Raw genomic sequence first — 19,247 nt, forward strand, 5'->3', positions numbered from 1 at the left:
TTATGAACTATTTCTGGAATTTTCCATTTAATGTTTTCAGGCCTCAGTTGACCATGTGTAACTGAAACCAAGGACAACCAAAAATAAACCAGCATTTATTAGGGACTCAAAATAGCTTTCTTATTATCCTAGCAAGATTGAGGAGACAATAAAAACAACTGTGTCAGGTGTCATACTAAGTGCGTATATGTTGTTTCATTTAATCCCATAAAAGCTTTTGTGAGAAAAGGATTACAACTGAATAGGCAAGAAACTGAGTTTCAGCCGTTCTGAGTTTGTACTTTCCCATCCTACATATTACTGCTCTGATAATAACAAAAATAAAGTATACAACATTGAGAATTATGATACCATGCAAGGAGATCAACTGATACAAATTACCTTGAATCTCTAACAATGAGCATTAACACATCCATTTGATGATATGTTCCACAATTAATTATTTTAATAAGGGGTGTTCTAATGAAATTAAGAAAGACATAAAATCTATTTATGGTATCCTCCCTCTGCCCTCCAATTTTGATTGGCTGAAAAGAGAAAGTCTGAAACACATATTCAATTCACCTATTCTCTTTGGACACAGGTCAGAGAAACGAGTCCTACGGCCTACAAGGGGGAGGTTAAAGTGAAAGTGTTAGTCGCTCAGTCGTGTGTGACTCTTTGCAACCCCATGGACTGTAGCCTACCAGGCTCCTCTGTCCAAGGGATTCTGCAGGCAAGAACACTGGAGTGGGTTGCCATTCCCTTCTGCAGGGGATCTTCCCCACCCAGGGGTCGAAGCCGGGTCTCCTGCATTGCAGGCGGATTCCTTACCTGCTGAGCCACTAGCGAAGCGAACAAGGGGGCGCTGGAGAAGCTGTGGGCAATATGCAGAGGATGTGGCCTCTACCTCTTTGATTCTCCCTCTCCCCAGACTCCTGTGTGAGAATCCCAGAAGGGGCAACGCATGTGAAACACCCTCCAAGGTCAGGAAGAGGAGCTCCAGGATAGCTGGCAAGTTGGGGACAGGGATGGGGGAAGGGTAAATTCAGAAGGATGGGATTAGTACTGGGTAATTAGTGCACTGCAGTTTCAAGCGTCTAGACGGCTAGAGTTTTAAAATCCTGTGACAGATGTACAAGAATATCTCTACTCAGCCCAGTCTGGCAAAGGCAAGGAAGAAAACAGACTAACCCTGTTCTCGATGAGCAATCAAGAAGCCACCACCCATAAAATTGAAATTCCTAATATTGCCTACCCACTGAGGCTGAGGCTGAATATGAAGTTTTGAAGAACTGTTCTTTTTAACCATTGGAAAATCTAAATGTACATCCCTTGTGGATTATCAAAACAAAAATACGGATTTCAAAACTTGAGGGTTTTGTTGTTTTGTCTGTTTTGTGTGTTTTAAATAGTAAGATGTAATCCTCAAATGAAGAAAAGCAACTGGTCTGCATTTAGAAGAATGAAATCAACAGCGACAGCAAAGCTAAGAGACAGGCAGAGAATCCCACTGTGGTTTGGGTTCCTGGCTCCATCTGCTTCTCTGCTCTCTGTGTGGTTTGGCACTTAAACCCTCCTTGAATTCTGCGAAGTCATAAATTTTCCTTTTTACCTACAATAGTGGTCAGCTAGATTTCTCTGCTAACAATCAAATTAATACACTATTCAAACACCAACCAGACACCAAAAGAAAACAGGAGTCTAAGCCTGAAAGTTCCTGAGGACTGGGTCTGGGAGGGGAAGGGAGGTGTAAAGGAGTGAGTCATGATAGTCTTTCAACATTCCACAGGCCTTAAACCAGAAAAACTCACTCCCCTCCGGAGTCTGCTTCATTTGCTCCTAATTTATGCCTGCCAGCTCTGAACTACTCTCAGCCTTTTCAACTGGAACTGCCAGCATCAGGCAAGGAGAAGCAATGAGCATTAGTGGGGAACCTGATACAAGCCCCAACTTTTTAAGCTCTCAGGTGGCATCTTTAAAATCTATGTAAATTGCATTGTGTGTGTGTTTGTGAAAGTCACTCAGTTGGGTCTTTGCGACCCCATGAACTATACAGGCCATGGAATTCTCCAGGCCAGAATACTGGAGTAGGTAGCTTCTCCCTTCTCCAGGGCATCTTCTTAACCCAGGGATCGAACCCAGGTCTCCCACATTGCAGGCGGATTCTTTACCAGCTGAGCCATAAAAGAAGCCCATAGAGACACCATTTGATATAAAAGTAATAGCAAAAGATGGGTATTTCACAGATAATATGAGTATTTCTCAAAACTGGAAACAAAGCCAATAAACATACAAAGAGACCCAGCTTCATTATTGATCAGGGATACACAAATTAAGATACTCTTTTACATTCACTTGATTGTAAAAATCTTAAAGTATGATAACATCAAATGTTAGGATATTTGTTTCACAGGATTTCTCATATTCAGCTAGTGGGAGTATAAGCTCATATAAACACTTTGGAAAAAGTTTGGCATTTATTTTATAAAGTTGAACAATCACATAACCTCTAATCCAGCAATTCCTCTCATAAGTGTATGTGTGTGTGCATGTGTACATATTAAAGAAGCTCTGACAAGTGATCAATAGGAGACAGTAGAAGAATGTTCCTGAAAGTCCTGTTCACTATTCCAAAACACATAGAAAAAAGCCCAAATGCCCTTCAATGGAATGAGGACATAAAATGTGGTATACTCACAGGAAAGAATATTATATGAAGCAAAAGGGACTGATTTGCAGCATCAGGCAACAATACAGTTGAATCTTAGCAATGTGATATGGGGGGTGTAAATAAATCCCAACAGATTATTCATAACATACCCTTTTTAAACAGTTTTTTTTTAAGATAATAAAATATAAGTTTTAGAAACATATACAAGTACAAAACTATACCAAAATGAGAGCAAGGAAATGGTGAAAGAAGGATTTAGGATGGTGATTATCTTTGGTTGGGAAAGAAGGGATAGTGTGAAATGAAATATTTCCTGCCATATCAGCTAGCAAGAAATGTCATTGCTATCTGCAATTCCAGCCCTCCAAATGTGAATCTCTGAGTCCTGCCAACAAGTGGCACCACTCTCTACCCAAGGAACTTAAGGAGGCTACAGTCATCAGCGATTACAGTCCTCCAGTATGAGCTGGTGAGCCATAAGGGAATTCAAGAGAGAAAAGAATACTTTCGTAAAATGCAGGATGCTGGCCCCAGATAGCTGAAATGCATAGGAAAGAAAAGACTTCAATAATCCCAGAGTCTTGCATCTTCCCATACACAGAAAGGTGTTAAATTCCTTGATACCTGGTTTCCCTTACTTAACAATAATCTTTGATGGTCAGACTGCCTGACCCCTTTGTTGCAAATTTGTATATTGCCTGACTCCCTCTCCTGCCTCCTCAGAGCAGTTTTTCAGGGCCCCTGAGATGCTGTCTCCTGGGCTAGGAGTCCCAAACCTTCCCACCGAGTGAAATATTCTCTACTTTCAGGATGTGACTAATTTTTTAGTCAACAGTTTGAAAGAGGTGGATGGAAATTACCATCACAATTCCAGTTTTAGGGCTGGTAGTAGGTATGTAAGAACATATTGCATGCAAAAAAAATTAGTCATTCATGGGCCAACTATGAAAGCATGTCATGTGCCAGGGATTATGATTAATACACTTCCATGCAACTGGAATCTAAAAAATAAATGATGCTCCAGGAAGAGAATTATATTTATCCTATGACTTTATATTCTCCCTGGCACCCCAAGGGGATACGAACAGCCCAGAGGAAAAATTCTAGGGGGCAAAATTGTCCCGGGCTTGAATTTTCTGTTTGGTGCCCAGCTCAGAGGAGGCAGGGTCACTACAGTGGTAGCAGTCCAGGCGCTGGGACCAGACTGACTTGGAGGAGATGAAACCCAGCTGCTTTCCTTACTGCTGTGTGACTAATCCCGTTGAGGAATAAGACTTAACCTATCAGTGCCTCAGCTTCCAAATGTGTCTAGGGGACTGGCAATGCCAGCATAACACTGCAGAGGATTACTGTAAGGATTACATGAGTTAATCCACATGACGTCCTGGAATAGTGAGGTTGCTCTAGGTATACTAGGTAAAGTTCACTCAGCAAAGATTGACTTTTAACAGTATTTATCTCTGACTTGACACCACAGTGAAAAGTGTAAGAAATATTCTCCTAATGGATATGTTAGGGGAAGCACACTTACTGAAACCGCCTACCCTGGCCAGGCACCAGAGTAACCATTTGCATGAGTTATTTTACAACAGGAAGTCCTAGTAAGGAACATGGAACTAATAAGCCACCACCAACCAGTTCAGCAAAGGTCAAAAGGAGACACCACGTGTCAGACCACTTCCCAGAATCCTTCTCACGGGCATCCGACTTGGTTGACCAATGTGTGCACCACCAGGAAGGACTCTGAGTCAGAATGGTTGGCCAAAGACAACCGAGAAATTAATCCCATCACCATAAACCCTCAGACTGCAAGTCACATGGCAGAGTGGTTCTCCTAGGTTCCCTTATCCTACTGCCCTCTGCACTGGCGCCCTTCCCCAGTAAAATCTCGTGCTTTGTCAGCATGTATGTCTCCTTGGACAATTCATTTCCGAGTGTTAGACAACAGTTCTCTTGGACCCTGGAAGGGATCCCCCTTCCTGCAACTGATACATGTCTACATATGGCTGAGTAGCTTTGCTATATACCCGAAACTATCACAACATTATCAGTCAACTATACTCCATCATAAAATAAAAACTCAAAAAGAAAAAATATTCTGTAGTCCCCTTTTGCAGAGCACTGCTCTGGGAAGCTCTAAGTCACATAGCATAGTAATACCAGTCTCAAGCTCTCAGTAGGATTTGCTGGGCTGAAGAAACCAAGTCAATACGTTCCTTAAATACTCTGATTTCCAAGAAACGACTAGAAAGAATTCTGAGATTCAAAGGTGGTTTTTGATGGAATCTTTCTCTGCATCATTGGCATGAATAACCAAGTTTTCATGACATATGACTTATCTGATGACTTTAATTAACACAGACCCCTGTAACCATCTAAAAAGAAGTCCCACAATCTGTAGACTTAAAGTTTTTATAATTTATTAAAATAAAAACCACTTAAATCTTTATACAGGGCCTATTTATACTTTGACTATGAGCAATTCTAAGAAATGGGTTTTCTAGTTTCTACAGCAGTAATAGGTTAGAAGTCATAATCTAGAAAAATGTAGACTTTTAGATATGCTCAATACAGAAAAAAATCATATGTGACAACTATAAGAAAGAAGTCTGAAAAAAATAAGACAAAATATTAACTCAAATGGCCTCTTAGCATATTATGACTACTCAGCAGAATAATTTTAATTATCATAATCATCATAATGATGATCCTGAATCATTAAGAAAAGGTACTATTTTGAATGCACTTTGTTTATTAAAAGGCAAGTAGTCTCATTTGCATTTTAAATATACCATTAAGACTTCTAAATGATGGACTTTTTCCTTGGTAAAATCTCCAGAATTAGTTGCAAATGGACTCACTAAGTAATTCAGTGGGTTGGCCTAACCAAGACAGTTGTTTGATACAAACCAATTAAATGGTGAAGAACTGTTGCCCAAAATTATGACAACAGAAGTGAGTAATCCATTACAAAAACAGTGCCCCTTTGATGGGGTTTAAAAGTAAGTCTTAATATTTTTTAAAAAGTGAGTCAAAAGTTACCTGTAAAATTCACCTGCATGAAATATTTCATTTTCTCCGATGTTCCTCAGTAAATAATAATATAAGGAAGCTTTATAACTTTTTAACAAACTTACCAAACTAATGTACAGAAAAGCAGTTACCTTGAGAGGCAATTTGCTTCTTCCATAGCTGTAGCTTGTGAAAACTACTTTTTTATTACAGTATGGTAACGTAATGAGTTAGGAAACAGGTACAGAAGAGCATAGAGGAAGGGCACCCAACAGAGAGACAGCAAGGAGTCAAGGAAGAAGACTGCCTAACTCAGTGCTGTCTACAAAGAGTCTTTAAGCAGCCACGAGGTCAGACAGGAAAGCATTCCAGGAGGGAGGTATAAGTATAAAGACATGGACTATGACGTGTGGCAGCAAGGGCCTCAGAGGCATGCCGGTGTTGCTGGCCCACGTGAGAGATGGACGTCCTGGGAACTGAGCCTGGAGAGCAAAGCGGGCCAATGGTAGAGAGCCTTACAGTTCATGTCAAGAACTCTGAGTTCTCAAAAAAAGGAAAAATATTGCATGAGTCCACTTATAAAAGGGATCTAGAATAGTCAAATTTGTAGAGACAGAATGTAGAATGGTGGTTTCCAGGGGCTGTGGGGAGAAAGGGATGTGGAGTTAGGGTGCAACAGGTTCAGGTTTTCTGTTTGGAATAATTAACAAGTTCTGGAAATGGAGAGTGGTGATGGATGCACGACATTGTGAATATACGTAATGTCACTGAATTAGACACTTAAAATGGTTAAAATGGCAAACTTTATGTTATACATATTTTATCATAATAAAAATCTCTAAAAATATAATAACTGTGTTCAGGTAAGAAGAAGACAAAGGAGGGAGGAAGGGGTGGGGGAGGAAAGAAGAGGGGGAACAGCGGCCAGAAGCAGTACCCACAGCCACAGCTTGAGCTCCATTCAGTAACCAGCGGCTCTCAGCCTTGTTTTAACTGCAGAACCCTGTCTTCAAACGTCTTACACAAAAGTTCAACTGTAAAACAGGCAAAGCCACAAACCAAGTGGGGGCCAAAGGCCAGCCCAGGAGCCCACCAGCTTCTATTTCCCATCTTGCCCCCATAATGGACCCAGAGGAAACTTCAGTGCCCCCTCCAAGAGCTTCCCCAAATTGCAAACCGCTGTGCAAGTAATGGGAGGAAGCCTAAAAGTTTCACCCTCAACACGATGCAGTGAGATTTCTGAAATAGTACTGCAAAACAGGTTAGTTTAGAATCAAATGATTCTACAGTCCATGGGGCTGCGAAGAGTCGGACACCACTTGGCAACTGAACAACAATATGAATCAAATGAAACTATCTCATCTTTGCCTCTCCCTGAGGCAGGAGACAGTTGGGCCACAATTAGGCACTTACAACTGGCCACCTGTTTATATTTCTTAGAGCAAGAAAAAGATGGGCTTCATGCCAGACACTTACAACCAGTCTCCTGTTTGCTAAGTGAGACACATGTCTGACTCTTTGCAACCCCATGCACTGTAGCCCCCCAGGCTCCTCTGTCCATGAAATTCTCCAGGCAAGAATACTGGAGTGGGTAGCCATTCCCTTCTCCACGGGCTCTTCCTGACACAGGGATCAAACCCGAGTCTCTTGTATCTCCTACAATGGCAGAAGGATTCTTTACCACTGCACTACCCAGGTTCAATTCCTGGGCAGGGAATTAAGATCTGAGGCCCCTGCTCACAGCTGCCTCTGTGAGATCATCAACAGCAATCTGCCCTCAGGCAAATTACTTACCTGCTATCGAAGCGAAGTGAAGTCTCTCAGTCATGTCCGACTCTTGGCAACCCCATGGACTATAGCCTACCATGCTCCTCCATGCATGGATTTTCCAGGCAAGAGTACTGGAGTGGGTTGCCATTTCCTTCTCCAGGGAATCTTCCCTACCCAGGGATGGAACCAGGGTCTCCTGCATTGTAGGGAGACGCTTTACCGTCTGCCCACCAGGGAAGTCCAACCTGCTATCAAAGGGACTAAAAAACCTTTTTATAAGGGCTTATGAAATGTTAGTTAGAAGCCTATCCCTTCTCCAGCCGATCGTCCCAACCCAAGAATTGAATCAGGGTCTCCTGCATTGCAGACGGATTCTTTACCAACTGAGCTATAAGGGAAGCTTGAAGGACACTTTATTGGGGATAAAATTCTCATTTGATGGCAGTTATTGGTGCCCTTCAGTGTTATTTGGCATTACTCTGGTTCCTCTGTAATGAGATGATTCAGGGTAGGTGAAGGCATGAAAATGAAGAGGAACTAATGACAGAAAGTAAAGAGGAACTAAAAAGCCTCTTTTAGTTGGCTTAAACTAGTTGGCTTAAACCTTTGGAGCCCAAAAAAGAGTCTGACACTGTTTCCTTTAGTTGGCTTAAAAAGTTGGCTTAAACCTCAACATTCAGAAAACTAAGATCATGGCATCTGGTTCCATCACTTCATGGGAAATAGATTGGGTAACAGGGTCAGACTTTATTTTGGGGGCTCCAAAATCACTGCAGATGGTGACTGCACCCATGAAATTAAAAGACGCTTACTCCTTGGAAGGAAAGTTATGACCAACCTGGATAGCATAGTAAAAAGCAGAGACATTACTTTGCCAACAAAGGTCCGCTAGTCAAGGCTATGATTTTTCCAGTGGTCATGTACGGATGTGAGAGTTGGACTGTGAAGAAAGCTGAGCGCCGAAAAATTGATTCTTTTCAACTGTGGTATTGGAGAAGACTCTTGAGAGTCCCTTGGACTGCAAGGAGATCCAACCAGTCCATCCTAAAGGAGATCAGTCCTGGGTTTTCATTGGAAGGACTGATGCTGAAGCTGAAACTCCAGTACTTTGGCCACCTCACGCGAAGAGTTGACTCATTGGAAAAGACCCTGATGCTGGGAGGGATTGGGGGCAGGAGAAGGGTACGAGAGAAGATGAGATGGCTGGATGGCATCACCAACTTGATGGGCAGGAGTTTGAGTAAACTCCGGGAGTTGGTGATGGACATGGAGGCCTGGCGTGCTGCGATTCATGGGGTCGCAAAGAGTCGGACATGACTGAGCAACTGAACTGAACTGAAGGCATGAATGGAAGCTATGACAAAAGTGCAAGTAATGATAAAGGTCTAAACTTAAGTAAGACAATAGGGATTGGAGGGGGAGGTGAACTCCAGATACTTTCTGGGATACTTTCTGGAAGTGCTGTCAAGAAGAGAAATAAGCACTGGCAGCCATCTCATATTCCTGCAAATAAACCTGAAGAAAGGAGCAGAGATAAGCAGGAATAATCTATGGGCTATTCCTAGAACTGTTGGGGGGTGGGGCGGGGAAGGAGCGGAATATATCCTGGGGCAGAGAACAGCCAGAGGCCACGTGGAAGGCTTTTAAAGTCCACCCTTACCTCTTCCCTATGCTGCATTACTGCCCATCCCTGTAACAACTTCCTGCATGCTGAGAAGTTAAAAAGGTTCAGACTTTCTAGCCCGGAGCCATTCCTCCACCCAGCTCCCTCAAGCTCCTAAGGTAATGAGCTACTTCACCTCTTCAAGTCTAGTAGAAGTGATGAGTTTTAACACTAAGAGTTTAAAATACTAAATATAAGAAGTACTGGATATTGGGCAAAATGCATTTTTCTGATTGCTGGGTTAGACAAGGAAAAACTGCAAATCAGAATTTATGTTTGGACAGTTGCCAGAGGTAGGACTGAAAATCTTAATGAACAAAAGAGCTCTGCCAAAAAAAAAAAAAAAAAAGCTCCAGCCCAAGACCCTCAGAATAAAGATCAATAGCACTCTAGTCATCCCTTATTCATTCATTCATTTGTGGGATTTGGGGGGGGGGGGTGATCTGAATTTCTGCTGTCAAGGACTTTGTGCATCAGGAATGTAAGATGCATACAAATAGCTATCACACAGGGAAGAAAATGAAAATCAATAAGGGAGACACAAAAAAAAGTGTGTTTAGAGAGAGAAGAAATCTCATGTCTAGGAAGCTATGAGATATTCCTGGTATTAATAAAATAGAACAGATTTTGAAAATATTAGAACATTAGGGGGAAAAAATACTGCTCATCTTTCTTATGTCTTGCTAAACTAATCTGCTGTATAGTCTGTCTTGTTTCAGGGTTGCTATTATCTCCTAAAGCAACACCACACCTTCCTATTACCCAAGAATTGGGGGCTGATGATGAATAGAACTAACCCATGAATAGTACCATGAACCAAGCTGTCTGCCACTCCTGTGTAGTCAGCCACTTAATCTCCACAATATCACAACAAAATAGGTACTGCTATCATCCCCATTCTACAAGTGAGAAAACTGGGGCACAGAGAAGTTAAATGACTCATCCACAATCAGTCAGCTGGTAAGTGGCACAAACAGAATTTGAGTCTGTGCTCTTAGACATTACTCTAAGACATGTACTCTTAGACACTGCCTCCCAGCTGAGAACTTCTGGCTAAATTATCAGGCATACCATATATTGCTGGATAATGCAAGGTGATTTTTGGCCACCTTTCCCCTTTAAGCATATACTGCTATTTAAAACCATTCTTATTTACATGACAAAAAGATATACACCATTACTAATCTAGTTTTGAAAATGGTATGACTTTTCAAGACATAGTTTTCACAACCTTTTATGAAAAATTCGATTTGTTAATCTGAAAAAGAAAAAAAAAAAAAAATGCCTGTGTCATAATGAGCCAGTGGCCAGGAGCACTTAAGGTCAGTTTAGGCTGGAGTGGACAGGCATCATTCCTTACAGGTCCTTGCATGGCCTTGCGAAATTGGTTTAGCTTTCTTTGTTTCTCCATCGGCAAAGTAGGGATAACAACAGTGCCATCTCATAAAGTGGTAAGGATTAAATAATATTATCCATAAAAATTCCTAAGCACAGTACTTGACTGTGAATGCTCCATGAATGCTGGCTTTCATTATTTAAATCCTGAGTTATCTCTATTTCCAGGATACAAGTCGGCCACTGACCACACAAATGCTTTCCCCGACCCAGAGTCTCTCCCAATCCCTTAAACACACTTCTATTTTCTACAGAGCATGGTGACAACAGAAACAGCTTCTCTGGACCCTGGACCCAAAGGTGGCTGCGTCGCCTCTCATCTCAGCCCAAGGAAGGAGCTGGCTCTCGACTACCTCCAGGAGGCACCAGAAAACTCAACCCCGATTTTTCACTTGGGTGAACTCAACTGTTAGTGGACTAGGCTCCGCAGCAGAGTAATGTGGACACAGGCTCCAGGGAGAGGAGCTCGCCCACCTACCAAGCCCGAGGGTGGGGACCCCTCCTTCACAGCATCCCTGGGGGCCCCGTCTCCTGCAGGCTGGGAGGCCACCGGGGACAGACCTAACGATGCCCGAAGAGTTAATTTCCCATCAAATCCTCTGAAACACATCCCCCCGATTTCTAAGAGGGAGCCCGGGGAGGGACCCCAAGCGTTCATAAAACCAGTAAGGAGGAAAACCCCTGCGGCACGTGTTGAGCCGCCTAAACCAGTTCCCCCAACGCACGCGGACGCCGAGTCCGAGCAGGGGTGCTCCCTGCGGCGCCCGCAGCCCAGCCGGCCGCGGAGCACTGCCCTCCACTCACCAGGTAAAGAGTTTGCCCTTGATCCAGAGCAGCAGGCTGGCCGAGCCCGGCGCGTGCGGCTCCCGGCCGCCAGGTCCCGCCGGCGAGGCGGCCTCCATGGGAGCCCCGCGGTCTCCGGCGCCCGGAACCCCTAGAAGTGCCGGGTCCCGGAAGACGGGAGGCGGCGCTTGTGCGGCCGGCGGGGGCTCGGCCCGGCCCGTGGGTCCGCGCTCTCGCTCTCGCCGGCGTCCCTCTCTCACCTCTGCCGGGTGGACTCGTTCTGCGGCAAATCATTAACGGTCAAGGCCCTGGGGCCAGACGATCCATCAGCAGATGACGGTCTGGCACCTCCGAGAGCAAGCAACAGCAGGAGAAAGGGCGCTTTTTTTTTTTCCCGCCTTGGCAGCGGAGCTTCACTGCTGGGCGACACCCAGTATGCCTTTCAAGTTCTTATGGTCCTTTATTTAAAATCAGCAAATGAGGTGAATCGAGGTTATGCCAGCGTGCTAACCTAAGAAGCAGTCATTTAGCTACTGCCGCCAAAAGCTTGACTCTCTATGTACCAATCACAAACAGAAATAGGGAGACAGAACCATAGAGAAGGAAAGAATGGCTTGCTTTCTTTACCAGGCAAACGGGGAATCCAGAAGGCTAGCGTTTCTAGAACAATGCCCCCGTCCCTGGTGAATAAGTAAAGGTTATATAGTCTGGCAGGGGGATGTGATAAGGCTCAAGGCAGTAAAACTCTTGCTTTCTTCTGCAAAGTTTTTAAAGGGTGGGGTTACTGGCAAGATTAAGGTGTGTGTAGAGTCCAAGTTTACCGTTGGAGTACAAAATGAAGACGGGCAAAGGTTAACCAAGTTTTGCCAAGAGTACAGGCCATAGGAAACACCCTCTTCCAACAACAGGAGACAAATCTACATATGCTCACCACCAGATGGTCAATACCAAAATCAGATTGATTATTCTTTGCAGCTGAACATGGAGAAACTCCACACAGTCAGCAAAAACAAGACCGGGAGCTGACTGTGGCTTAAATCATGAACCCCTTATTGCAAAATTCAGACTTAAAATGAAAAAAGTAGGGAAAACCACTAGGCCATTCAGGTATGACCTAAATCAAATTCCTTACCATTATACAGTAGAAGTGACAAAAAGATTCAAGGGATTAGATGTGATAGACTATCAGTTCAGTTGCTCCGTTGTGTGCTACTGTTTGCCAGCCCATGGACTGAAGCACACCAAACTTCCCTGTCCATCACCAACTCCTGGAGTTTGCTAAAATTCAGGTCCATTGAGATGGTGATGCCATCCAACCATCTTATCCTCTGTCATCCCCTTCTCCTCCCACCTTCAATCTTTCCCAGCATCAGCGTCTTTTCCAATGAGTCAGTTCTTCACATCAGGTGACCAAAGTATTGGACTTTCAGGTTCAGCATCAGTCCTTCCAATGAACACCCAGGACTGATCTCCTTTAAGATCGACTGGTTGGCTCTCCTTGCAGTCCAAGGGACTCTCAAGAGTCTTCTCCAACACCACAGTTCAAAAGCATCAATTCTTCAGTGCTCAGCTTTCTTTATAGTCGAACTCTCACATCCATACATGACTAACTGGAAAAACCATAGCTTTGACCAGACAGACCTTTGTTGGCAAAGTAGCCTCTCTGCTTTTTTTTTTGTTTTTCTCTCTCTGCTTTTTAATACACTGTCCAGGTTTGTCTTAACTTTTCTTCCAAGGAGTAAGAGTCTTTTAATTTCATGGCTGCAGTCACCATCTGCAGTGATTTTGGAGCTCAAGAAAATAAAATCTCTCACTGTTTCCATTGTTTCCCCATCTATTTGCAACAAAGTGATGGGACTGGATGCCATGATCTTAGTTTTTCTGAATGTTGAGTTTTAAGTCAACTTTCACTCTCCTTCTTAAATTTCATCAAGAGTTTCTTTAGTTGTTCTTGGCTTTCTTCCGTAAGTGTGGTGTCATCTGCATATCTGAGGTTATTGATATTTCTCCCAGCAATCTTGATTCCACGTTATGCTTCATCCAGCCCAGCATTTTGCATTATGTACTCTGCATACAAGTTAAATAAGCCAGATGACAATCAGTCTTGATGTGCTCCTTTCCCAATTTGAAACTGGTCTGTTGTTCCATTTCCAGTTCTGCTGCTTCTTGACCTGCATACAGATTTCTCAGGAGACAGGTCAGGTGGTCTGGTATTCCCATCTCTTTCAGAATTTTCCAGTTTGTTCTGATCCAGAGTCAAAGTCTTTGACATAGTCAATAAAGCAGAAGCAGATGTTTATCTGGAACTCTCTTGCTTTTTCTACGATCCAACAGATATTGGCAATTTAATCTCTGGTTCCTCTACCTTTTCTAAATCCAGCTTGAACATCTGGAAGTTCACGGTTCATGCACTGTTGAAGCCTGACTTGGAGAATTTTGAGCATTACTTTACTAGCATGTGAGATGAGTGCAATTGTGTGATAATTTGAACATTCTTTGGCATTGCCTTTCTTTGGGATTGGAATGAAAATTGACCTTTTCCAGTCCTGTGGCCACTGCTGAGTTTTCCAAATTTGCTGGCATATTGAGTGCAGCACTTTCATAGCATCATCTTTTAGGATTGGAAATAGCTCAACTGGAATTCCATCACCTTCACTAACTTTGCTCATAGCGATGCTTCCTAAGGCCCGTTTGACTTCGCATTCCAGGATGCATGGCTCTAGGTGAGTGATCACTCCAGCGTGATTATCTGGGTCATGAAGATCTTTTTTGTATAGTTCTTCTATGTATTCTTGCCACTGCTTAATATTTTCTTCTTCTGTTAGGTCCATGCCATTTCTGTCCTTTATTGTGCCCATCTTTGCATGAAATATTCCCTTGGTATCTCTAATTTTTTGAAAGAGATCTCTAGTCTTTCCCATCCTATTATTTTCCTCTATTTCTTTGCACTGATCCTTGAGGAAGGCTTTCCTATCTCTCCCTGCTATTCTTTAAAACTCTGCATTCAAATAGGTATATCTTTCCTTGTCTCTTTTGCCTCTAGCTTCTCTTCTTCTCTCAGCTATTTGTAAGGCCTCCTCAGACAACCATTTTGCCTTTTTGCATTTCTTTTTCTTGGGGACGGTCTTGATCACTGCCTCATGTACAGTGTCACAAACCTCAGTCCATCGTTCTTCAGGCACACTGTTTATCAGATCTACTCCCTTGAGTCTATTTGTCACTTCCTCTGTATAATCGTAAGGGATTTGATTTAGGTTATACCTGAATGGTCTAGTGGTTTTCCCTACTTTCTTCAATTTCAGTCTGAATTTGGTAATAACGAGTTCATGATCTGAGCCATAGTCAGCTTCCGGTCTTATTTTTGCTGATTGTATATAGCTTCTCCATCTTTGGCTGCAAAGAATGTAATCAATCTGATTTCAGTATTGACCACTCTGATAGATAGAGTGACTGAAGAACTACGGCCGGACATTTGTAACATTGTACAATAGGTGGTGATCAAAACCATCCCCAAGAAAAAGAAAGGCAAAATGGTTTTCTGAAGAGGCCTTACAAATAGCTGAGAAAAGAAGAGAAGCTAAAAGCAAAAGAGAAAAGGAAAGATGTACACATCTATTTGCAGAATTCCAAAGAATAGCAAGGGGAGATAAGAAAGCCTTCTTAAGTGATTAATGAAAAAAAATAGGAGAAGACAATAGAATGGGAAAGACTAGAGATCTCTTCAAAAATATTAGAAATAACAAGGGAAATTTCCTGCAAAGATCGGTACAATAAAGGCCAGAAACTGTGTGGACCTAACAGAAGCAAAAGGTATTAAAAAGAGATGGTAAGAATACACAGAAGAACTATACAATGGAGATCTTAATGACCCAGATAACCATGATGGTGTGATCACTCACCTAGAGCCAGATATCCTGAAGTGTGAAATCAAGTGAGCCTTAGGAAACATCACTACAAACAAAGCTAGAGGAAGTGATGGAATTCCACCTGAGCTATTTCAAATCCTAAAAGATGATGCTGTGAAAGTGCTGCGCTCAATATGCCAGCAAATTTGGAAAACTCAACAGCGGCCACAAGACTAGAAAACGTCAGTTTTCATTTCAATTCCAAAGAAAGGAAGGCAATGCCAAAGAAAGTTCAAACTATCATACAATTGTACTCATTTCACATGCTAGCAAAGTAATGCTCAAAATTCTCCATGCAAGCCATCAACAGTACCTGAACCAAGAACTTCCAGATATTCAAGCTGGATTTAGAAAAGGCAGAGGAACAAGAGATCAAATTGCTAACATCCACTGGATCATAGAAAAAGCAAGAGAATTCCAGAAACACATGTAATTCTGCTTCATTGATTACACTAAAGCCTTTGACTGTGTGGATCACAACAAATTGTGGAAAATTCTTCAAGAGATGGGAATACCACACCACCTGATGTGCCTCCTGAGAAACCTATATGCAGATCAAGAAGCAACAGTTAGAACCAGACATGGAACAATGGACTGGTTCCAGATTGGGAAAGGAGTACAACAAAGCTATATATTGTCACCCTGCTTAATTAACTTATATGCAAGGTACATCATGTGAAATGCCAGGCTGGATGAAGCACAAACTGGAATCAAGATTTCTGGGAGAAATATCAATAACCTCAGATATGCAGATGACACCACCCTTATGGCAGAAAGTTAATAGGAACTAAAGAGCTTCTTGATGACGGTGAAGGAGGAGAGTGAAAAATCTGGCTTAAAACTCTACATTCAAAAAACTGAGGTCATGGCCTCCAGTCCCATCACTTCGTGGCAAAAAGATGGGGAACCAATGTATACAGTAACAGATTTTATTTTCTTGGGCTCCAAAATCACTGTAGATGGTGACTGCAGCCATGAAATTAAAAAGATGCTTGCTCCTTCTAAGAAAAACTATGACAAATCTGGACAGCATATTAAAAAGCACATACACCAGTTTGCCAACAAAGGTCCATCTGGTCAAAGCTATGGTTTTTTTTCCATTACTCATGTGTGGATGTGAGAGTTGGATCATAAAGAAGACTGATCGCTGAAGAACTGATGCTTTTGAACTGTGGTTTTGGAGAAGACTCTTGAGAGTCCCTTGGACGCTAAAGGGATCCAACCATTCCATCCTAAAGGAAATCAGTCCTGAATATTCATTGGAAGGACTGATGCTGAAGCTGAAGCTCTAATACTTTGCCACCTGATGCAAGAGCTGATATTATAAAAGACCCTGATGTTCAGAAAGATTGAAGGCAGGAGGAGAAGGGGACAACAGAGAATGAGATGGCTGGATGGTATCACCGACTCAATGGACATGAGCTTGAGCGAGCTCTGGGAGATGGTGAAGGACAGGGTAGCTGGTGTGCTGCAGTCCGTGGGGTCATACAGAGTCAGACTGAGCAACTGAACAACATCAACTGACAAAATTAAGTTGTGTGCAGACTCTCAGGTGGCCCCTCTCCTAATGTAGGATGAGCCTCTCTGGTGTCTTTAATCTTGTCTCGGTGGTTTCAAGGCTGCTACTTCCTTGATAAGCAACTGTATGAATCTGCTGTTTGAAACTCAGGGGAGGTCTTGGAAGCTGCAGTCTTGCGTACAAGAAATGAAGGAACAAAAAAAGGCCTCCATGCCCAGGAGCCCCACAGGGCCCTGCTCAGCATCACTACAGCCTCTACTGCTTGACCTCTGCTAACTTGAAAGGACAAGCTAACCCTTCCCCTGACCTGGTCTTCCTCCCTTTGACTAACTTATAAAAAATATTTACCATCTAAAAGAACTGAAGATGCTTTAGTTCTGTGTCTTTTTTCTACTGAAAACACAGGTAAAATCTTGTGTCCTATCCTTAAAAGGATCCTGGAAGCATGTTGTTGACTTAAAAAATAGTCAGAATGTAAAAGCTGAGAGTTATGTTTTTTTAGGTGCAAACTTTTAGGACTTCAAGCCTGGGAGACAGTATCTCAAGTGACCCTGAGAGAACTGCCCTGAGAGGCACAGGAAGGAACCAGATTATACAGAAGTTTTACAGCACAGGGGAGGTAGTCTGAACATCAAAAGATTATTGTTATTTAAAGAAAACCAGATTATCCCAAGTTAAGGGATTTAGGGCTTATCTATGTATGGGAAGATATAAGAGTCTGGCCTCATTGAAATTATTGCTTTCATATGTATCTCAGCTATCTGCGGGCAGTAACCTGTGTTTTTTCACTCTTGAGCTTCCTTGGTGTCCAAGTAGGGAGTGGCTGCAGTCTGATGGCTGCTAGATCACAGGTGGTCTCCTTCCTCTGCCCTTACGGCCCACCAGCTCATATTGGAGGGATGCTGGTTGTAAGATGTTTAGTTACTGATATGGCAGGAAATAGGTGTGTCTCCTTCCTTACAGGTGTGTTCATTTTGCCTTTCAACATTCAGAATTTTCTCTGAGGTGTCAGAGAAGAGTGCCAACCCCTGGGACTCAGCTAGGGTGCCCTGGGCCTGGGTCATGCCTTCCCATGATTCTGCAGGCCCTTGGGACTAGGAACTGGGGTCATAAAGTTCCTGATTCATTGACATGAGGATGTTGGTGGGTCTTGTAGACTCCTGCTTCTGGAAAGGAGATAAGAAAGACAAGAGAAAAAGAGATGGGACCAATTTTCCCTGATCACGTCCTTCCTGGGGCAAGGTTCAGGTGGCCAAAGTGGGGAGCAGGCCATGAGAAGATACTAAGAAAGAAAATAGATTTCAAAAAATGAAATGTAGCTTGAGGAACTCCAAATTTAGCAGCTACAGAAACCCCAAATTTGAATGAAATGATTTTTTTAACTGTTTAAGAAGAGAGGTGATATGATAATGGAAGTGTTGCCAAAAGCTTGCCTCTCTGTATCTGCTTGTGCGTTCTCAGTTGTATCCGGCTTTTTGCAACCCCTTGGACTGTAGTCCACCAGACTTCTCTGTCCCTGGGATTTCCCAGGCAAGAATACTGGAGTAGGTTTCCATTTTGTTTTCTAGGAGATCTTCTGCATGAGCAGGCAAATTCTTTACCAGTGAGTCACCTGGGAAGTCCCTCTCTGTACACTGGTCCAAAATCAAATCCCAGAGACAGAGTTTGTGATGTAATAGAAAGTTCTGTTCAGTTCAGTTCAATCGTTCAATCATGTCCAACTCTTTATGACCCCATGGACTGCAGCACACCAGGCTTCTCTGTCCATCACCAACTCCCAGAGTCTACTTAAACTCATGCCTATCGAGTCGGTGGTGCCATCCAGCCATCTCATTCTCTGTCATCCCCTTCTCCTCCTGCCTTCAATTATTCCTAGCATCAGGGTCTTTTCCAATAAGTCAGTTCTTCAAATCAGGTGACCAAAGTATTGGAGCTTCAGCTTCAGCATCAGTCCTTCCAATGAATATTCAGGATTGATTTCCTTTAGGATTGGCTGGTTTGATCCCATTACAGTCTAAGGGACTCTCACGAGTGTTCTCCAACACCAAAGTTCAAAAGTGTCAGGCGAGTGTATGCTCCTCGGTTCTTTGTCTCGTCACAACAAAGATTTGGAGTGACGGACATTAAAGCCCCCTCGGCGAGTCACGGCTCTCGGGTCTTGGACAGACCGTGTTATAGCTCTTAAAAAAATCAGTGTTACAGCTCAGTGTTACAGCTCTATTTATTTAGATAATAGCAGGAAAATCCATTTTCGAGGCGTGAGGGCACGTGGACCCAAAGAAGCAAAGAGAAGAGTGCCCCATTGCGCGGGAGAGAGAGAGAGAAAGAGAAAGAGCGTACGCACGCGTGGGAGAGAGAGAGAGAGCCCTTTGGCTCTTCTTTTTATGTTTTTTCCTTCCCCCTGGGCCTGTCCTATGCAAATTGGGCTTAGGCAGGAGTGCTCTTCTACCTGAAGTCCTCACTCCGGTCCTCGGACCTTCTTTGACCTTCCTCTGCTCTATTTTCACGGACTTTTCCCTTCCTGTCTTTCAGCCACCACCATTTTGG

The 19,247-nt window shown here is 43.1% G+C and overlaps 1 protein-coding gene across 3 annotated transcripts in view; it reads right to left on the reverse strand.

Moving 5' to 3' along the window:
* Nucleotides 1–19,247, reverse strand: part of SLC35F2 (solute carrier family 35 member F2) — a 121,708-nt gene that overhangs the window by 49,680 nt on the left and 52,781 nt on the right. The window contains exon 1 of one of the 3 annotated variants that reach the window (XM_061144135.1): nucleotides 11,537–11,868. The exons of 1 other annotated variant lie outside the window; for it this stretch is intronic. Coding sequence is in view for 1 of the 2 variants with exons in the window: in XM_061144115.1 (XP_061000098.1) it covers nucleotides 11,298–11,395 (98 nt within the window). In the remaining variant the exon portion in view is untranslated. Of the gene's footprint in view, nucleotides 1–11,297; nucleotides 11,447–11,536; nucleotides 11,869–19,247 lie in introns of those variants that run through there. One more of the 3 variants, XM_061144115.1, reaches the window with a different exon arrangement.

The sequence above is a fragment of the Dama dama genome, chromosome 1, assembly GCF_033118175.1.
Source record: "Dama dama isolate Ldn47 chromosome 1, ASM3311817v1, whole genome shotgun sequence".
NCBI lineage: Eukaryota > Metazoa > Chordata > Mammalia > Artiodactyla > Cervidae > Dama > Dama dama.